This window comes from Delphinapterus leucas, chromosome 11 (genome assembly GCF_059928025.1).
Source record: "Delphinapterus leucas isolate spDelLeu-1000000601 "Yukka" chromosome 11, BTC_Dleu_Yukka2, whole genome shotgun sequence".
Lineage (NCBI taxonomy): Eukaryota > Metazoa > Chordata > Mammalia > Artiodactyla > Monodontidae > Delphinapterus > Delphinapterus leucas.
Genome location: NC_143139.1, coordinates 54,839,232 through 54,856,024, shown reverse-complemented (window position 1 = coordinate 54,856,024; position 16,793 = coordinate 54,839,232). Strand labels below are relative to the sequence as shown.

Here is a 16,793-nt window from a genome sequence, read left to right as displayed (position 1 = left end):
CAGTTTAACATCTGTTCCGTGACCCATAACTTCTATTAAAAATTGATTGCGACACAAGTTCCTTAGAATTCACTACAAATAAAATTTGATCCACAAAGTTTACCACTATATTAAGTGATACATATTTTGCAGCCCGCTCATAAGCAAACGATGTTGAGTTTTCCAATCAATGCAAGTAAAATTCCAGATTTTAATTTTATTTAGATGCATGTTTTCTAAGGCTTTTCTTCCTCTAAGGACTAGTTTGAGGCTGAGTGAGTTTATGTGAATGAACTAAATGAGTAAGTATCTGATTTATTTGGCCAGATTATGACTCTTCCTCTTTGATGTGACTTTAAGAATGTCAAGATTCATCTAGTTTGCTTAGTGGGTCTAACGCCAGCCATAGTAGTCATTCCGTATAGAGCTACTCCTGAGAGAAGGTAGTCATCTATTCTGTAATAAAAACTGGCTTTGTAGTTGTTTCATCTTTAGGACATAATAAAGGGCATGGTTTTCAGTTCATAAAACTCTAGGATTAAAAACCCCTGCTCCATAGGTTATCACCAAAGTACTCAGCACTTTGAGTGAGGGGCTCATGCTTTTCTTGAGTATCTTTCCTCCTACCGAGGACATGAATAGAACTGGGAAGACCTCAACTCACTATGAATCTTTGCCCTAAAAGACCCTTTATTTTCCTGTTATTTACTGTGACATTTTCATTCTGTGAAAAAAAAGGGTTTTCCTTATAGTGAATCTATCAACAAACTGTTTTTATGCAATCCCATAAATAAGCCACATCTTGGATATATGTATAACAGATTCACTTTGCTATGCACCTGAAACTAACAATTTGTAAATTAACTATACTCCAATAAAAAATTTTAAAAAGCCACATATTTATAGAATAAAGTTATGAATTGTTCATTTCCAATTAGACTAACTCAGCACAAGTTGGCTTTAGTTACTAGCTCTAGGACAAAAACAGAAGGTAAGAAAGACTCTGGAAGCTGAAATGAATGGCTAAAATACATGCCAATTCGTGATTACGTAAATGTTATTCTTTTCCCTCTCTACCATATATAATAAAAGCATTTCTCAGTAGCAATAGTCTTTAGTTAGTTTAGTATTTGTCATTATTTTCCTGATCATTTCCTCCACCAAAAAGATAAATCTAGCTGAAGATTCAGACTCATGGACAAAACCAGGTAAAATCAAAGCTTTTTAAAGAAGCAATAACTTATATATACACTTAGATCAGCTGCAAGGAAAATGGAATAAATTGAGAAAAAAATTCCACTTATAAATAATCTTGACACAGAATCAGGATATTAAGTACAGACTTGAGACAAAGATAAACAGTCAACTCTTTACCTTTGCGCTCCATGAAAACGATGGGGACAGAAATCAGTCTATTGCTTCTGACTTACATCTTCAGATAAAGGAACTGTCTTTATTTCACTTTGTAATTCTCAGCAACAGCATTAACAACTGCGGTCCGTATCAGTAGGCACTTGGTAACTCATTCACCGAGCAGGACTGAAGCTGTTTCTAGCCTGGGGAGACCTGGCAGGTTGTTACGTGTGTTTCATAAAGGCTGCATTTTAGTGGTGGATATCAGTGTTTTTCACTGTTGGCACCACAAAACATCTGAAATCACTCAGATAACTTTCTTGTTTCCTCTCAGGTTACAGTCCCTGGACACAATTCACATCTCACAGAGGTGACTATTCCCCCAAAATCCCAGAACTTCAGTGCTCTTAAAAAGGATATTTTACTTCCATTCACAGGACAATTGGATCATATCCCAGAATCAGATCCTTTATGTCCTATAATTCCTCTTTACAGAGATTTGCAAGGCCACTCAGCTGCAACAAAGCCCAGTCTGTTCTTATTTTTAGTGACTCTTTTTCACATATTGTTCAAATAAAGCAGAATGTGAAACTCAACCCCCATCACCACCCGGAATCAGGGCTTACTCACGCCAGGTTACTGCAACTCTAACTCCCTCTGTGGGACCTTGACTGGATAAACTCCACGGTCCTTCCCTAAGAAGAGAAATGTTTGTTTCCAAATCCTGCAACAAGCAATATGGTGATAATGAAAGGAATGATTTAGTCTTAATGATGGAAGACACCTACCCATCAAGTACTGCTCACTTACACTTAATCTTGAAGTAGTCTTAGAAATTTGTAAGAAGTTAAACTTGAGAAGCATGAAAGAAGTTCCTGCAAGAAAAAAAGGAGGTAATTTTGTATACAGAGAGCCATTTGAATATAAGCAATGAAGATGAACATTTATTGATCACCTACTATATACAAGACCTTGCCATGTGTACTATATGTGAAGAGATAGTGCCATGTATAATTCTCAGTGCAGGGAAAAATGATGATAGGACTGGGAATACTAAGTTTTGCCAACGTTCTAAGGAAATATGAGAGAAAACAGGCAACCACGTCTCAGTGGCCCAAGAAAATATGGGCCTGATGGGATGACAAATTTGTCTACTGAGCCCCAAAATAATAGGTCAATTAAGGTAAGGGTCCCTGCCTTTCTGCAACCAGATGCCACAGTCTTCTCTTATGCTGATGACCTCCAAATGCCTGAGCTTCAGACTCAGGTCTGACTGCCCACTGGACACATCTACCTGGATGTGACCCATAGATACCTCAAACTCATCATGTTGAAAAATTGAACATACTTCTCTCCCCAGAGCTGCTCTTCCTCCTGCATTCTGTCTCAGTTACTGATAGCACCAAACTAGAAACCTGGGAGTCACCCTTGATACCTCCTCCTCCTCCTCCATCCCATCTATCCAGTCAGTCACTAAAGATTGATGTTATTTGTATGTGTTGATTGATTCTACCCTCTCTTCATGGCTACTAACACCACCAGGTTTAGGCCATCATAGCTCACCTGTACCACGGCAACAACTCTACTGGTCTCTTGCTTCCAGCTTTCTCCTCTTCAAATCCAACCTCCACACAGCACTGGGGAAAGGGGTCTATTTAAAACAAAAATCAGCAATCAACTGCTTGTAGTTCCTACACACATAACACGCTGTGTGTCCCCTGTGTCTGCAATGACATTCTGACCCACTACATTTTCTTTCCCACTCCTCCTTTAAAACCCAGTTCAGGTTGTTTAATGGGTACAGAGTTTCTGTTTGTCATGATGAGAAAGTTCTGGAAATAGATAGTGATGATGGTTGTACAACATTTAATGCCACTGAATTGTATACTCAAAACTGGTTAAAATTGTAAATTTTATGTTATGTATATTATAACACAATAAAAAAAGAGGATAATGACTATTAAATATTAAAATAATGCTTCATTAGGTGCTTCATAATAATGTACTCTAGAAAGTGAAGGCTCCAAGGCATACATGCTGTGTAAATTACATATCTTACTTAGGTGAAACTCCAACAGAAACAAAGACTAGTCTGTTAAAGAGTAAACAAGTAAAATATAAAGATCAATGATGATTCCCTTAAAAAAACAACAACAACAGTTCAGGTATCAACTCCTCTGGGAAACCTTTGCTGACCATTGTCCCATTCCACTCAGTTTCACCCCCTCCCAGCCTCTTTGCTCCACAAATTAAACAGGTTACCTCTGTTGTGGGATTTATAACACTGCATTATGCTCTTCTATTTCCATGAGTGATTTTCTCTGGCAGAGTGTGAGGTCTCTGAGACCAGGGTCAATTTAATTTGTTTGAAAAACTTATTCTAAACCCTATCACATGGTGAGACCTGAATGAATGAACCAAGTGCTCCAGCAAACTGCTGCTCTTAAAACATTATATGCAAGAATTAGGGGAGGTGGGGGTATCAAACAGCAGACCAGCAACTCTGGGGAGCAGGTTTCTGAGTGCTGTGTATCGCTCATGAAAGTGAGTTGCCTTGGCTCTTATTTTAAATTGAAAGTCCTATAGGGTCTGGAAACAGAAACTGTACTGGGCTTGGTACCTGCTTGAGACCCACAAATGAAAGGGAGATACATGGGCATTTAGGAGCTATTCCTATGCCAGTTTATTCTACATGCACAAAATCATACATGTTAATATCAGCAATATTTGTAGACCTCTTTTAAATCTGGTAATAACCTAAATATCTTGATCATTTTTATTTAAATAAGTGGTAATTTATTATATACTTCAAAGTATATATTAATATAATATTGCAGAAAATGATTTTGCTAATATTACAGATAAAAGTATACAAAACTCAACTTGATTTACTATATCAAGTCCTAAACAATTTTCAGTCAGGCATTCTGAGTTCTAACTTTTCCTTTTCTAAGATAGCAATTCTGAAGGGACATGAACCAAAATCTGATTTGGTTCATGAGCCTTAATGTAAATTTCTGAAGGAAATAATGCTTTTAAAATCAGAAATTTTATCAGAATCAGACGCAAAACCATTTAGAGACAAGCAAAACAATTTAGAAAATTTCCAAACCAAATATAAACCAAACCTGAATTTAGTTCAGAGCAGGTTTGGGGTGTATTTTGCAGCAACAGCTCTGTGCTTGAAAGTGAAGTTTGCTGCAAGGATTTAGTACGGTAGAATCCCAGCTATACCCTCCACTCATCAAGTGACGTGCTCAAGAGAAAAAACGACCATGGAATTCTGACTACAGTGAGACCAGATCCCCAACACCTTTCCTACTGTTCTCCACCCTCTTAGGCTGTTGATTATGCTCCCCGGGTTCTAAGTTCAGGTGTAATTCCTTTTATAGAGAAACCAACATAGTAAAAGATTTTCAAGATAGGCGAAAAGAAGATAGCATGTATAATAGAATGATAATTAGGAGGCAGGAGCCCTGTGATTCAACCCACCACAGTTCAGTTTCCTTACCTGTAAAATGAAGGTCTCTGCTTGACTGTGATTCTATGATTATCAGTAGCAGCGGTGTAAGATGCCACACTCTGGTGCCAGTTTTGGGTACCTGCCCAGGTGGAGGAAGGATAATTAACACTCAAGAGGCATAAATATTTTGAAGGCAGTATAACTTATTAGAGACCAATAAAGAGAATTGGTCTGAAAGCTGAAACAGTGGCTAGCTAGAATGACCATTTAATAATATTTAAGGAAATGTTCATGAAATAACACAGCTTTTAACACAGCTTTTACCCACGTACCTTCTCAAATTATAATAAATGTTAACATGAATGAATTTAAATGGTGGGGAGTATTTTAGAGAAATGTTAAGTCTCTGCAGGTACTATCAGTGTTGACTTTGGTGCTTAATTTATCACAGACTTGAGCTGTTGGATGTATCAGAAATGTTAAAAAGCCTCTTCTCAAATATTTCTGAAAGTCTAAGAAATCAACATTTTTGTTCTAGAAGCAAATTTGCATTTGTAATATTTCTTAAAATGGTATGAGAGGTTAGCTCTACCTTTAGAAAGTAAAAATATCTGTCACTGGATTAAAAATATCTTTTCCTAGGGAATCTAGAAAAATGAGCATAGCATATTGTCTCACTGTGACAGAGGAAGTTGCTTATTGAGAAATTTGGTTCTTATTCTACACGGTGACAATACAGTTGATGCCTATGTCATGACAGATTTAGATTGGCGGGAAGGGGAGAAAATTATGATGATTAAAGTGAAAAAAAGTTCACAGCACCTAACGTAGAAATTTGGGGAAACAGTCTAACTTCATTACAGACTTTACATTGTATCACTGATAAGCAGATATTGTACTGTATTGCTCACAAACCATTTTCTCATACTTCAGCATATGAACTACTCCATAGCCTTTTATAAATATTGCATAAGCTGATTTTATAAGTTTTCTCAGTGACTTTCTTTTGTACTATAATTAAAAACTTAAAATGCACAAATTGTCTAAGACTAAAAAGTGTTATGGGGCAGGGGCCAAGACTACCTCTGAATTCAGTAAAATCAGAATATTTCTGATTATCTCAATAAAGAATATTCCTGTAAACAACAAATGCTGTTTCTTTCCATTACATTACTTTGAAAACAAATACTTACACCAGGGTACAAAGTCCACATACCAGAGAGAACTGATTGCCATCAAATAAAGACCAAATCTAATGACCTTTTATGAGGCAATAATATTGCAATAATTCTTCAAAGCCCAGAGAGTCCTTCCAGAACAGTTTATATGATATATACCTATCCAAATTACTTTGTGCCATGGGGGAGATAATGGATGAAAAGTGTGCCTACTGGCACAAAAAACAAACACACAAAAAACACATACCACAAACACACACACACACAAAATCTTTGGAAAATTCCCAGCGCACACTACTGTAAAGGGTCTGAGAAATCAAGCAGGAAAGAAATGGATTCCCCAAACAGACTCAACCATGGAACCATTTTCTTAAATAATTTAGCCTAGTACCATCTCTTTGAACTTATATATCTAGAAATTTTGGGAAATGCTGGTATATAGGGAGGGGTCTTTTGTCTTGAATAATATTTTATTGATTTCAAAGTGCTTTTGAAACACAGAATAATAAAAAATTTGCCTCTTCTAGGAGTTGGATAACTAACAGCCCTAACCCTCATCCCTTCATCGATGCAACCTCTTAACATCGAATTTCTAGTCATAGGACAGAGAGGTTGGGCTTAAGTGTATGTCTGCCCCCTGAAACATGCTAAACAAATAATAGTTTAAATAAGCCAAGACTGAGTAGGAACTAATTTACAGGTACCAATTTCTAAAAAGTGACAAATGTCTCAATTTTGAAGATGAATTGGGGCCAGTTTTTCTATTTTCAAAAGAAAATTCATTATATAGGACCGCCTTTAGCAGGAGTTTCCTGGTATATCTTAGCTAGACTTTGATACTTTTTTTTTTTTTTTAATTTTTTGGCCGTACCGCGCGGCATATGGGATCTTCATTCCCCAGCCAGGGATCGAATTCACACCCCCTGCAGTGGAAGCGCGGAGTCTTAACCACTGGACCGCCAGGGAAGTCCCTAGACGTTGATCCTTAAATTTGCAGCTCCTTATAGTGTTTATTACTCCCTATGCCACCGTCCAAAGCAAAGTACAAATGAACTAAATTTTAAACTATTAACATAGAGGGGCAAAAAGTAAAAGAAGATAAACTGTAAAAAGGATTAGTCAGCTTTTTGGTTGGTAGTATGTTTTCGTTTTTTCCTACTTCATTTTTGAAATTTTCTACTAACTACTTTTAGAATGAAAGAAAAGCAACTGATTTAAAAAATGAAACCTCAGGGCTTCCCTGGTGGCGCAGTGGTTGAGAGTCCGCCTGCACCAGCGTACACAATTGCTACACCTTCTTACATATTCATTGAAATTTCCAGATCTTGAAATAATAGTTTATAAACTTAGCTCACTTAAACTTTTCCCTAATTGATCAAGAACATGTTCTTCAACACTAACATATAGCATTTTTACACAGTGTTTGTCTCATGAAGCCCTGAAGGGTGAATAGTGAAGGATTTCAGGACCAAAATGTGTAACAACTCCCATTCTTTCTTTGCTTTCTAGCCCAGCAATCTGTCTTCCAGGAGTATTCTGTACTTACTGTTAGGAATCTACCTACCAGTAGTTAGGAGCTGACGGTTGCCTTCCGAGAACTCCCAATGCGGTGCTTCCACCTGGTGGTTAAAGTGCTTAACTACAGAGACCTGGTCTCACATGCCTCTTAAAAAAGAAAAATGAACGATTGTGAGAAAAGGTGAAAAAAAAGTATTTTTTTAAAATACAGAGGGCTGTTCTGTTTTTAAGAAAAGCTTTCCCAATTCTATTACAAGTCTGATACCATATCAACTTTTAAAGACCACTCTTTCCTTAAAATGTTTCTCTTTTGCCATTTAAGTAATTTATTGCATGGACATTTTTTCAGGATGATTCTTACAACTGTCTTGTCCTCTTGTAAATTAGAGAAAACTGCACAGCTGATTTCCTTGCCAAGCAACATCCTTTACTGAATGCCTACTGTGCACACAATGCATTATATGAGGCACCTGGGGGAATAAGACAACACAAAAGGATGTTACAATCTGCTATTGAAAGATACAAAGCAGCAAGGCAGTGAATTTAAGTGTGAACAGAGTACCAGGCAACGTGGGAAAAAAAAGGGCGGGGTGAATTCAAGTCTAGCTCAGTGGGTTTATGGTCATGAATGGATGCAAGAAGGATATTAAACGACTTCTGGTCCTTCCCACCCGCCAGACTCCAGGCTCTATGCATTTATTGTCTCTAATTCTAAGGCCACTAAGCAGGTAAGTACCAGATCTGCTATTTTGAATTTAGCCTGTCCCAGTCCACTAGGATGAAAATTAAAAGTCTTGAGAGACTCAGGAGGCCTATGACCTTTGTTGCAGCAAGAAAGATGAGAGAAGAGAGTGGTGAAAAGAAAGCACCTGTTCCACAGACAGCTGTAAAAGTAAAATGATCAGGCAAACATCTGAGATAATGTCCAACAAGCAGTGAAATTATTGAAGGTTTTTTTAAAAATATTTAAATCAGGGAAGCAACATGAAGATATCTGTAAATTATCTATAAATGAACCAAAAAAAAAAAGGTGAAGTCAATTTAGGCAGATGTTACTGTGATCTTGGAAGAAGGCCTAATACAGGGTATTGCCTGGAAAGGTGTGGACCAAAAATAAGCACATAAAAATACTAAAACTTAACTGAGAAATAAATGAAATTCACCTAACATGACAGTAACAAAAAATGTTTTGAAAAAGTTGCAATTTTGAATATGAAAGATATTTTGATAAGCTGACTTCAAGTTGTTGGGTGAACACATAAATAGTTGTATTCTGAAGGCAGATGTATAGGACTGAAAGGATGAGAGGGCAATGTTGGGAATTCCCTGGTAGTCCAGTGGTTAGGACTCAATGCTTTCACTGCCATGGGCCCGGGTTTCATCCCTGGTCAGGGAACTAAGATCCCGCAAGCCGCGGCAAAAAAAAAAAGAGAGAGAGAGAGAGAGAGAGAGAGAGAGGCAATGTCTATCAATTTTTTTAAATAGGAATGTTTTAGAAGAGTGATAAGAATTCAAGTATGTTTTAGGATCACCACCCTCCTAAAAACAATCAATTATGGTTCTCTTATCCAAAATAATATTCTAACAATATTTTAATATATAATTTCAAATACATTACCTGCTAGTAAATTACTAAACACACGTGGAGTCTCCCAACTGCTTGTCACTTCACAATGCCCTTGTTCTATTTTCTGTTGCTTTTTGCTAGTTCCTGTTAACAGTTCATTTTACAATTTGTTATTATAATTAAACATTTCTGAGCACCTTCTAAATGTGCTGGTGCTTTCAGATAATTATCTTTTTAAAGCAGTATTTGTAAATGTCAAAAATTCCCTATCATATCTAATTGAAAGCTGGCTGCACGATAGACAATATGGCTACAAACTTTTAAACAACTGGTACTTTTAAAAGAAATAATTATTAAGAAATAATTTTTTATAAATACTAAATCAAAACCCAATTCAGAATCCACATAACCAGAAAATGCAACTACCAACTTTTCACAATACAATGAATGACTACTTGCAGTTATTGTCATCAGCCTACAGACCTAAACACTAATCAGTACCTTTAAAACATTTATTAAAATTAGAAATCTAAATTATGCCAACAACTAACCCTGGTTTAGCTTTGGGACCCACAATCTCCTGCTTTTAAAGCCAGCTTCAAGACTCAAGTCCCAGTGCTTCGATTCATTCAATAAACTCTTATTGAGCACCTGTATGTGTATCACAATCAAGAAGATGGTCTTGGCTTCATGGAATTTAGTTTCATAGATGACACAGAGAAGTTACAGGCAATTACGATAGGGTTTTTCATGCTGACAAGTGACAGGGTAGCTAACTCTAGTCCCATCCATGCACTAGCTACATCCCTTCCAGACTGTTCAGAACTATCACGTGTTGAGAAACCACTTAAGCCAGGCTGCCATATGGTAACACAAGTGAACAGGATAGGGAGACAACAGCATTTCGTGGCCCTACTAAATTGTAACATCATTCTCTCATGTTGGTCTTATTCGATGCCTTAGAGGCTCCCAACTGCCCATATATGTGTACTTCCAAAGTGGGCAGGCATGGCCCTTCCAAAGAAAAAGCAGCATATTCAGACTACTGCCTTTGATTATCCAAATAGGTGATATTCAAATATAATTTTTATTTTAACAAAACTAATTATAATGGGGGAGAAATGTGGCCAAGATGGCAGAAAAGGGAAAACCCTGAGCACACCTCCTCCCATGGGCACACCAAAATTACAACAGGGAAACTATTGATGAGAAAAACTGGAAGACTAGCAGAAAAGATCTTCAACCGAAGATATAAAGAAGGAACCACAATGAGCAGGGTAAGAGGGGTGGTGACGTAGTATAGTCAAAATCCATACCACGGGTGTGTCACCCACCAAGGAGCGAGTGGTCAGCCCCACATTGGGCTCCCCAGCCCGGGGAGTCCTGCACCAAGAGGATGAGCCCCTAGAATGTCTGACTTTAAAGGCCAGCAGGGCTTACTTTTGGGAGAGCCAGAGGACTGTGGGAAATAGAGACACCACTGATAAAGGTGCACACAAACTCTCACATCCTCCAGGACCCAGAGTATAAGCAGTAATTTGAAAGGAGCATCAGTCTCACCATCTGATCTTGGAGTCTCCTGGAGAGGTAGGAGGCAACTGCAGCTCACCCTGGGGACATAGACACTGGCAGCAACCATCTTTGGGAGTTTGCTCTACCACATGAACACTGCTGGCAAGTGCCATTTTGGAGTCCTTGCTCTAGCTTATTGGCCTTGGGATCCAGCCCCTCCCACCAGCCCGTGGTTATCAGTACTGGGATGCCTCAGCCCAAGCAACCAACCAGGTGGAGAGACAGCCCCACCCACCATGAGGCCTGCCGCCTTAAGATCCCCTGAGCCCACAGTCAACCCAGGACCTGGCTCTGCCTACCAGAGGCCTCAGACCCTGACCCTGCCTACCAATGGGCTGGCACTAGCCACAGGACCAGGCTCACCCACCAGTGGGTAGACACCAGTCCCGGGATCCCATGGGCACCAGCCCTACCCACCACCAGGCCAAAACACCAACTCCAGGACCCCCAGGACACTGCAGCTAAAGACCCCAGGACCTGGATCTGCCAACCAGTGAGCCAGCACTAGCCCCAGGACACCCTGGGCCTTGGCCCTGCCCACCATGAGGTGGACACCAGCCCCAGGACCACTTCAGCCCTGCAGCCTACAGTATCAGGACCCAGCCCATCCACCAGTAGGCCTGCACCAGTCACAAGACCCTTTGGGCCCTGGTCCTGCCCAAGAGCAGGCCAAAATCAGCTCTGGGACACCTTGGGACCCTCAGCCAGCTGGTCCAGGATCCAGCCCCACCTACCAGCAGGACACCAGCTCTAGGACCCTTAGGGCCCTGCAGCCGGAGACCTGGGAATGCAGTTCTGCCCACCAGTGAGCTAGCACTAGCTCCAGCACTGTCTACCCGCAGGCCAACACCAGCCCCAGAAACCCCCAGGCCCCAATCCCACCCACCAGCAGGCAGACACCAGCTCCAAGACCCTTTGGACCCATTAGCCAGCTGCCCCAGGCTCCAGCCCCATTCACCAGTGGGCCAACACCGGCTTTGGGACACCTCAGACCCAGCAGCCAGCTGTGTCAGGAACTGGCTCCACCTACCAGCAAGCCAACATTAGATCCAGGACACACTCCCCCACCTCCATCCATAACCATCCACTCTAGTACCTGGCTCCACTCACTAGTGGATTAGCTGGAGCCCAGGATCCCCCAGGGCCCCATAGCCAGCAACCTTGTAATCCAGCCCTACCCACCAGCAGATGGCAGCCTCTGCACAAGGCAGGGCTTGGAAACCAACCAGAACAGGGCCAGCCACACCCACCAGATGGCCCATAGTAATCAGCCCACCACAACAGAAGGGTTCAAGAAGCCCAAATAGGGGGCACCCTTAGAGCACCCCTGGCCCTAGTCACCAGGTAATGATCATAATGATGTTCAGAACTTTAGATAAAGTTCTATGGGTGAACAGAGCAAAAAGTTATACAGTTTTAACGAAGAGTTAGAAAATATAAAGAAGAGCCTAACAGAGATGAAGAATACAATAACTGAAATGAAAAATACACTAGAAAGAATCAACAGTAGATTAGATGGTACAGAGGAATGGATCCACAAGCTAGAAGACAGAGTAGTGGGAAACACTGGAGCTGAACAGAAAAAGCAAACAGACAAGCAAACAAATAAAAAGAAATTAGGACAATCCCAATGTTCATAGCAGCATTATTTACAATAGCCAAGATATGGAAGCAACCTAAGTGCCCATCAACAGACAAATGGATAACTAAGATGTGGTATATATACAATGGAATACTACTCAGCCATAAAAGAGAATGGAATTTTGCCATTTGAAACATGGATGGACTTGAAGGGTGTTATGTTTAGTGAAATAAGTCAGAGAAAGCCAAATAATGTATGATATCACTTATGTGTATAATCTGAAAAATAAAAAAAACTTGTGAATGTAACAAAAAGAAACAGACTTACAAATAGAAACAAGCTAGTGTTTACCAATGGGGAGAGGGGAGAAGGAAGAGGGGAGGGGCAAGACAGGGGTAGAAGATTAACAGGTACAAACTACTATGTATAAAATAAATAAGCTACAAGGATATATTGTGCAGCACAGGGAATATAGCTAATATTTTGTAACTATAAATGGGGTATAATCTTTGAAAATTGTGAATCACTGTTTTATACCTGAAATTTATATTGTACATCAACTATACTACAATTAAAAAAAAAAAAAAGAAAATGAGGCGTTTAAGAGACCTGAGGGACATCTAGTATACCAACATTCACATTATAGGAGTCTCAGAAGGAGAAGAGAGAAAGGGGCAGAGAATATATATGAGGACATAATAGCTAAAATCTTCCCTAACCTGGGAAAGAAAACAGACATCCAGGTCCAGGAAGCCCAGAGAGTCCCATATAGGATCAACCCAGAGGACCACACCAAGACAAAAACTGAATGGCAGGACTTCCCTGGTGGTCCAGTAGGTAAGACTGCACACTCCCAGTGCAGGAGGCCCGGGTTCAATCCCTGTTCGGGGAACTAGGTCCCATATGCATGCCACAACTAAGAATCTGCATGCCACAATTGAAAGTCCACATGCTGCAACTAAGAAGTCCACATGGAACAACTAAAAAAGAAAATAATAATAAGATCCCACATGCCACAACTAAGAGTCAGTGCAGCCAAAATAAATGAATAAATGATAAATATTTTTAAAAATTAAAGATAAAGAGAGAATATTAAAGGCAGCAAAGGAAAAGCAACTACTTATGTACAAGGGAATTCCCATAAGGCTATAAGCTGACTTTTCAGTAGAAACTGCAGGTCAGAAGGGAGTGGCACAATATACTTAAAGTGATGAAAGGGAAAAACCTACAACAAAAAATACTCTACCAGGCAAGGCTTTCAACTTGAGGGTGAGATCAAAAATTTAACAGACAAGCAAAAGCTAAAAGAGTTCAGCACCAGCAAACCAGCTTTACAAGAAATGTTAAAGGGACTTCCTAAGTGGAAAAAAGAAAAAAGAAATGCCACAACTAGAAAAATGGAAATTACAAAAGGAAAAATCTCATTGGTAAAGACAAATATACAGTAAAGGTAGTCAGTCAACTATGTACAAAGCTAGTAAGAAGGTTAAAAGACAAAAGTAGTAAAACTCTATAACCACAATAAGTAGTGAGGGGATACACACAAAAAAAAGATGTAAAATGTGATGTCAAAAACAGTTAACATGGGGGGGATGATTAGTAAAAATGCAGGATTGTTGAAATGCATTTGAACTTAAGAGATCAGCAACTTAAAATAATCATAGATAGGTAGGTAGATAGACAGGCACACAGATATAGATACCTCAAGGTAACTAGAAACCAAAAACCTATAATATAAACACACAGAAAAAAGGAATTCAAACATAACATTAAAGAAAGTCTTCAAATCACAAGGGAAGAGATCAAAAGAAGGACCAAAAACAACTATTAAAAACAACCCCAAAGCAGTTAACAAAATGGCAATAAGTACATACCTGTCAAAAATCACATTAAATGTAGATGAACTAAATGCTCCAATCAAAACACATAAAATGGCTGAACAGCTACAAAAACAATACCAATATATATGCTGCCTACAAAAGACTCACTTCAGATCTGAACATACAAACTGAAAGTAAGGGGATGGAAAAAAGTATTCCATGCAAATGGAAATTAAAAAAACAAAAATAAAAACGAGGTAGCAGTACTTACATCAGACAGAATAGATTTGAAAATAGTCACACGAGACTAAGGACAATACATAATGATAAAGGGATAAACCTAAGAAAAAGACACATAACAGTTATAAATGCCCCTAACATAGGCGCACCTAAACACATAAAGCAGGGACTTCCCTGGTGGCACAGTGGTTAAGAATCTGCCTGCCAATGCAGGTGACACGGGTTCACGCTCTTCTCCGGGAAGATCCCACATGCCGTGGAGCAACTAAGCCCATGCACCACAACTACTGAGACTGCACTCTAGAGCCCACGAGCCACAACTACTGAGCCTGCCTGTCAAAACTACTGAAGCGGGGCTTCCCTGGTGGTGCAGTGGTTGAGAGTCCGCCTGCTGATGCAGGGGACACAGGTTCATGCCCCGGTCCAGGAGGATCCCACATGCCGAGGAGTGGCTGGGCTCGTGAGCTATTGCCGTTGGGCCCGCACGTCCAGGGCCTGTGCTCTGCAACGGGAGAGGCCACAGCAGTGAGAGGCCCGCGTACCTCAAAAAAAAAAAAAAAAAAAAACTACAGAAGCGGGCTTCCCTGGTGGCGCAGTGGTTGAGGGTCCGCCTGCTGATGCAGGGGACACGGGTTCGTGCCCCAGTCCAGGAAGATCCCACATGCTGCAGAGCGGCTGGGCCCATGAGCCATGGCTGCTGGGCCTGCGTGTCCAGAGCCTGTGCTCCGTAACGGGAGAGGCCACAACAGTGAGAGGCCTGCGTACCGCAAAAAAAAAAAAGAAAAACAAACTACTGAAGCCCGCTCGCCTAAAGCCTGTGCTCTGCAACAGAGAACACCGCAGCGAGAAGCCTGCGCACCGCAACGAAGAGTAGCCTCCACCAGCCACAATTAGAGAAAGCCCGTCTGCAGCAACAAAAGACCCAATGCAGCCAAAAATAAATAAATAAGTAAATAAATTTATTTTTAAAAAAACAAATAAAGCAATATTAACAGACATAAAGGGAGAAACTGACAGTAATACAGTAATACTAGGTAGGCCTTAAATGACATATTAGACCACGTGAACTTAATAGATATATACAGAACATTTCATCCAAAAGCCACAGAATACATTCTTTTCAAATGCACAAGGAATATGCTCCAGGACAGATCACATACTAGGCCACAAAACAAGTCTCCATAAATGTAACAAAACTGAAATCATATCAAGCATCTTTTCTGACCACAATCAACTATAATAAAAAAAACTGCAAAAAACACAGCCCCAAAACAATGAACAAAATGGCAATAAGTACATACCTATCAATAATCACATTAAATGTGAATGTGAGGCTAACCAATATGCTACTAAACAACCAACGGATCACTGAAGATATCAAAAAAGAAATTTAAAAGTACCTGGAAACAAATGAAAACAAAAACACAACAATCCAAAACCTATGGGATGCAGCAAAAGCAGTTCTAAAAGAAAAGTTTACAGTGACACAAGCCTACCTCAGGAAAGAAGAAAAAACCTGAAATAAACAACCTAATCTTACACCTAAAGGAACCAGAAAAGGAAGAACAAATAAAACCCAAAGTTAGTAGAGGGAAAGAAATCATAAAGATTAGAGCAGAAATAAAAGAAATAGAGACTAAAAAAACTACAGAAAAGATTAATGAAACTAAGAGCTAGTTCTCTGAAAACAGAAACAAAATTGATAAACCAGGCTTGACAAGAAAAAAAAAAAGGGAGCCCAAATCAATAAAATCAGAAATGAAAAAGAAGTTACAACTGACACCACAGAATTACAAAGGATCATAAAAGATTACTACAAATAATTATACACCAATAAAATGGACAACCTCAAAGAAATGACAAATTCCTAGAAAAGTACAATGTCCTCAGAATGAACCAGGAAGAAATAGAAATTATGAATAGACCAATTACCAGTAATAAAATTGAATCAGTAATGAAACAACTCCCAAAATACAGAAGTCCAGGACCAGATGGCTTCACAGGTGAATTCTACCATTTAGAGAAGAGTTAACACCTATTCTTCTCAAACTATTCAAAAAACTGCAGAGGAAGGAACACTTCCAAACTCATTCTATGAGACCAGTATCATCCTGCTACCAAACCCAGACAAAGATATCACAAAAAAAGAAAGTTGCAGGCCAATATCATTTATGAACACAGATGCAAAAATCCTCAACAAAATATTAGCAAACTGAATTCAACAATTCATTGAAAGGATCATACACCAGGATCAAGTGGGATTTATACCAGGGACGCAAGGATGGAACAATATCCACAAATTAATCAATGTGATACACATTAACAAAATGATGAAAAAAAAATCATATGATCATCTCAAGAGATGTAGAAAAATTTGACAAAATTCAACATATCCATTTATGATAAAAACTCTCAACAAAGTGGGTATAGAGGGAACATATCTCAAAATAATAAAGGCCATATATGACAAGGCCACAGCTAATGTCATACTCAATGGTGAAAAGGCGAAAGCATCTCCTCT

The 16,793-nt window shown here is 39.4% G+C and overlaps 1 protein-coding gene across 6 annotated transcripts in view; it reads left to right on the top strand.

Annotated features, from left to right (window-relative positions):
• Nucleotides 1-13,593, top strand: part of CPM (carboxypeptidase M) — a 96,973-nt gene extending 83,380 nt beyond the window's left edge. For all 6 annotated transcript variants that reach the window (XM_022571578.3, XM_089920977.1, XM_089920981.1 and 3 more), the window contains one exon: nt 1,667-13,593. In XM_022571578.3, coding sequence (XP_022427286.1) covers nt 1,667-1,909 — 243 coding nt within the window. In that variant the 3' untranslated portion in view covers nt 1,910-13,593. The remainder of the gene's footprint in view (nt 1-1,666) is intronic.
• Nucleotides 13,594-16,793: the final 3,200 nt, after the last annotated feature.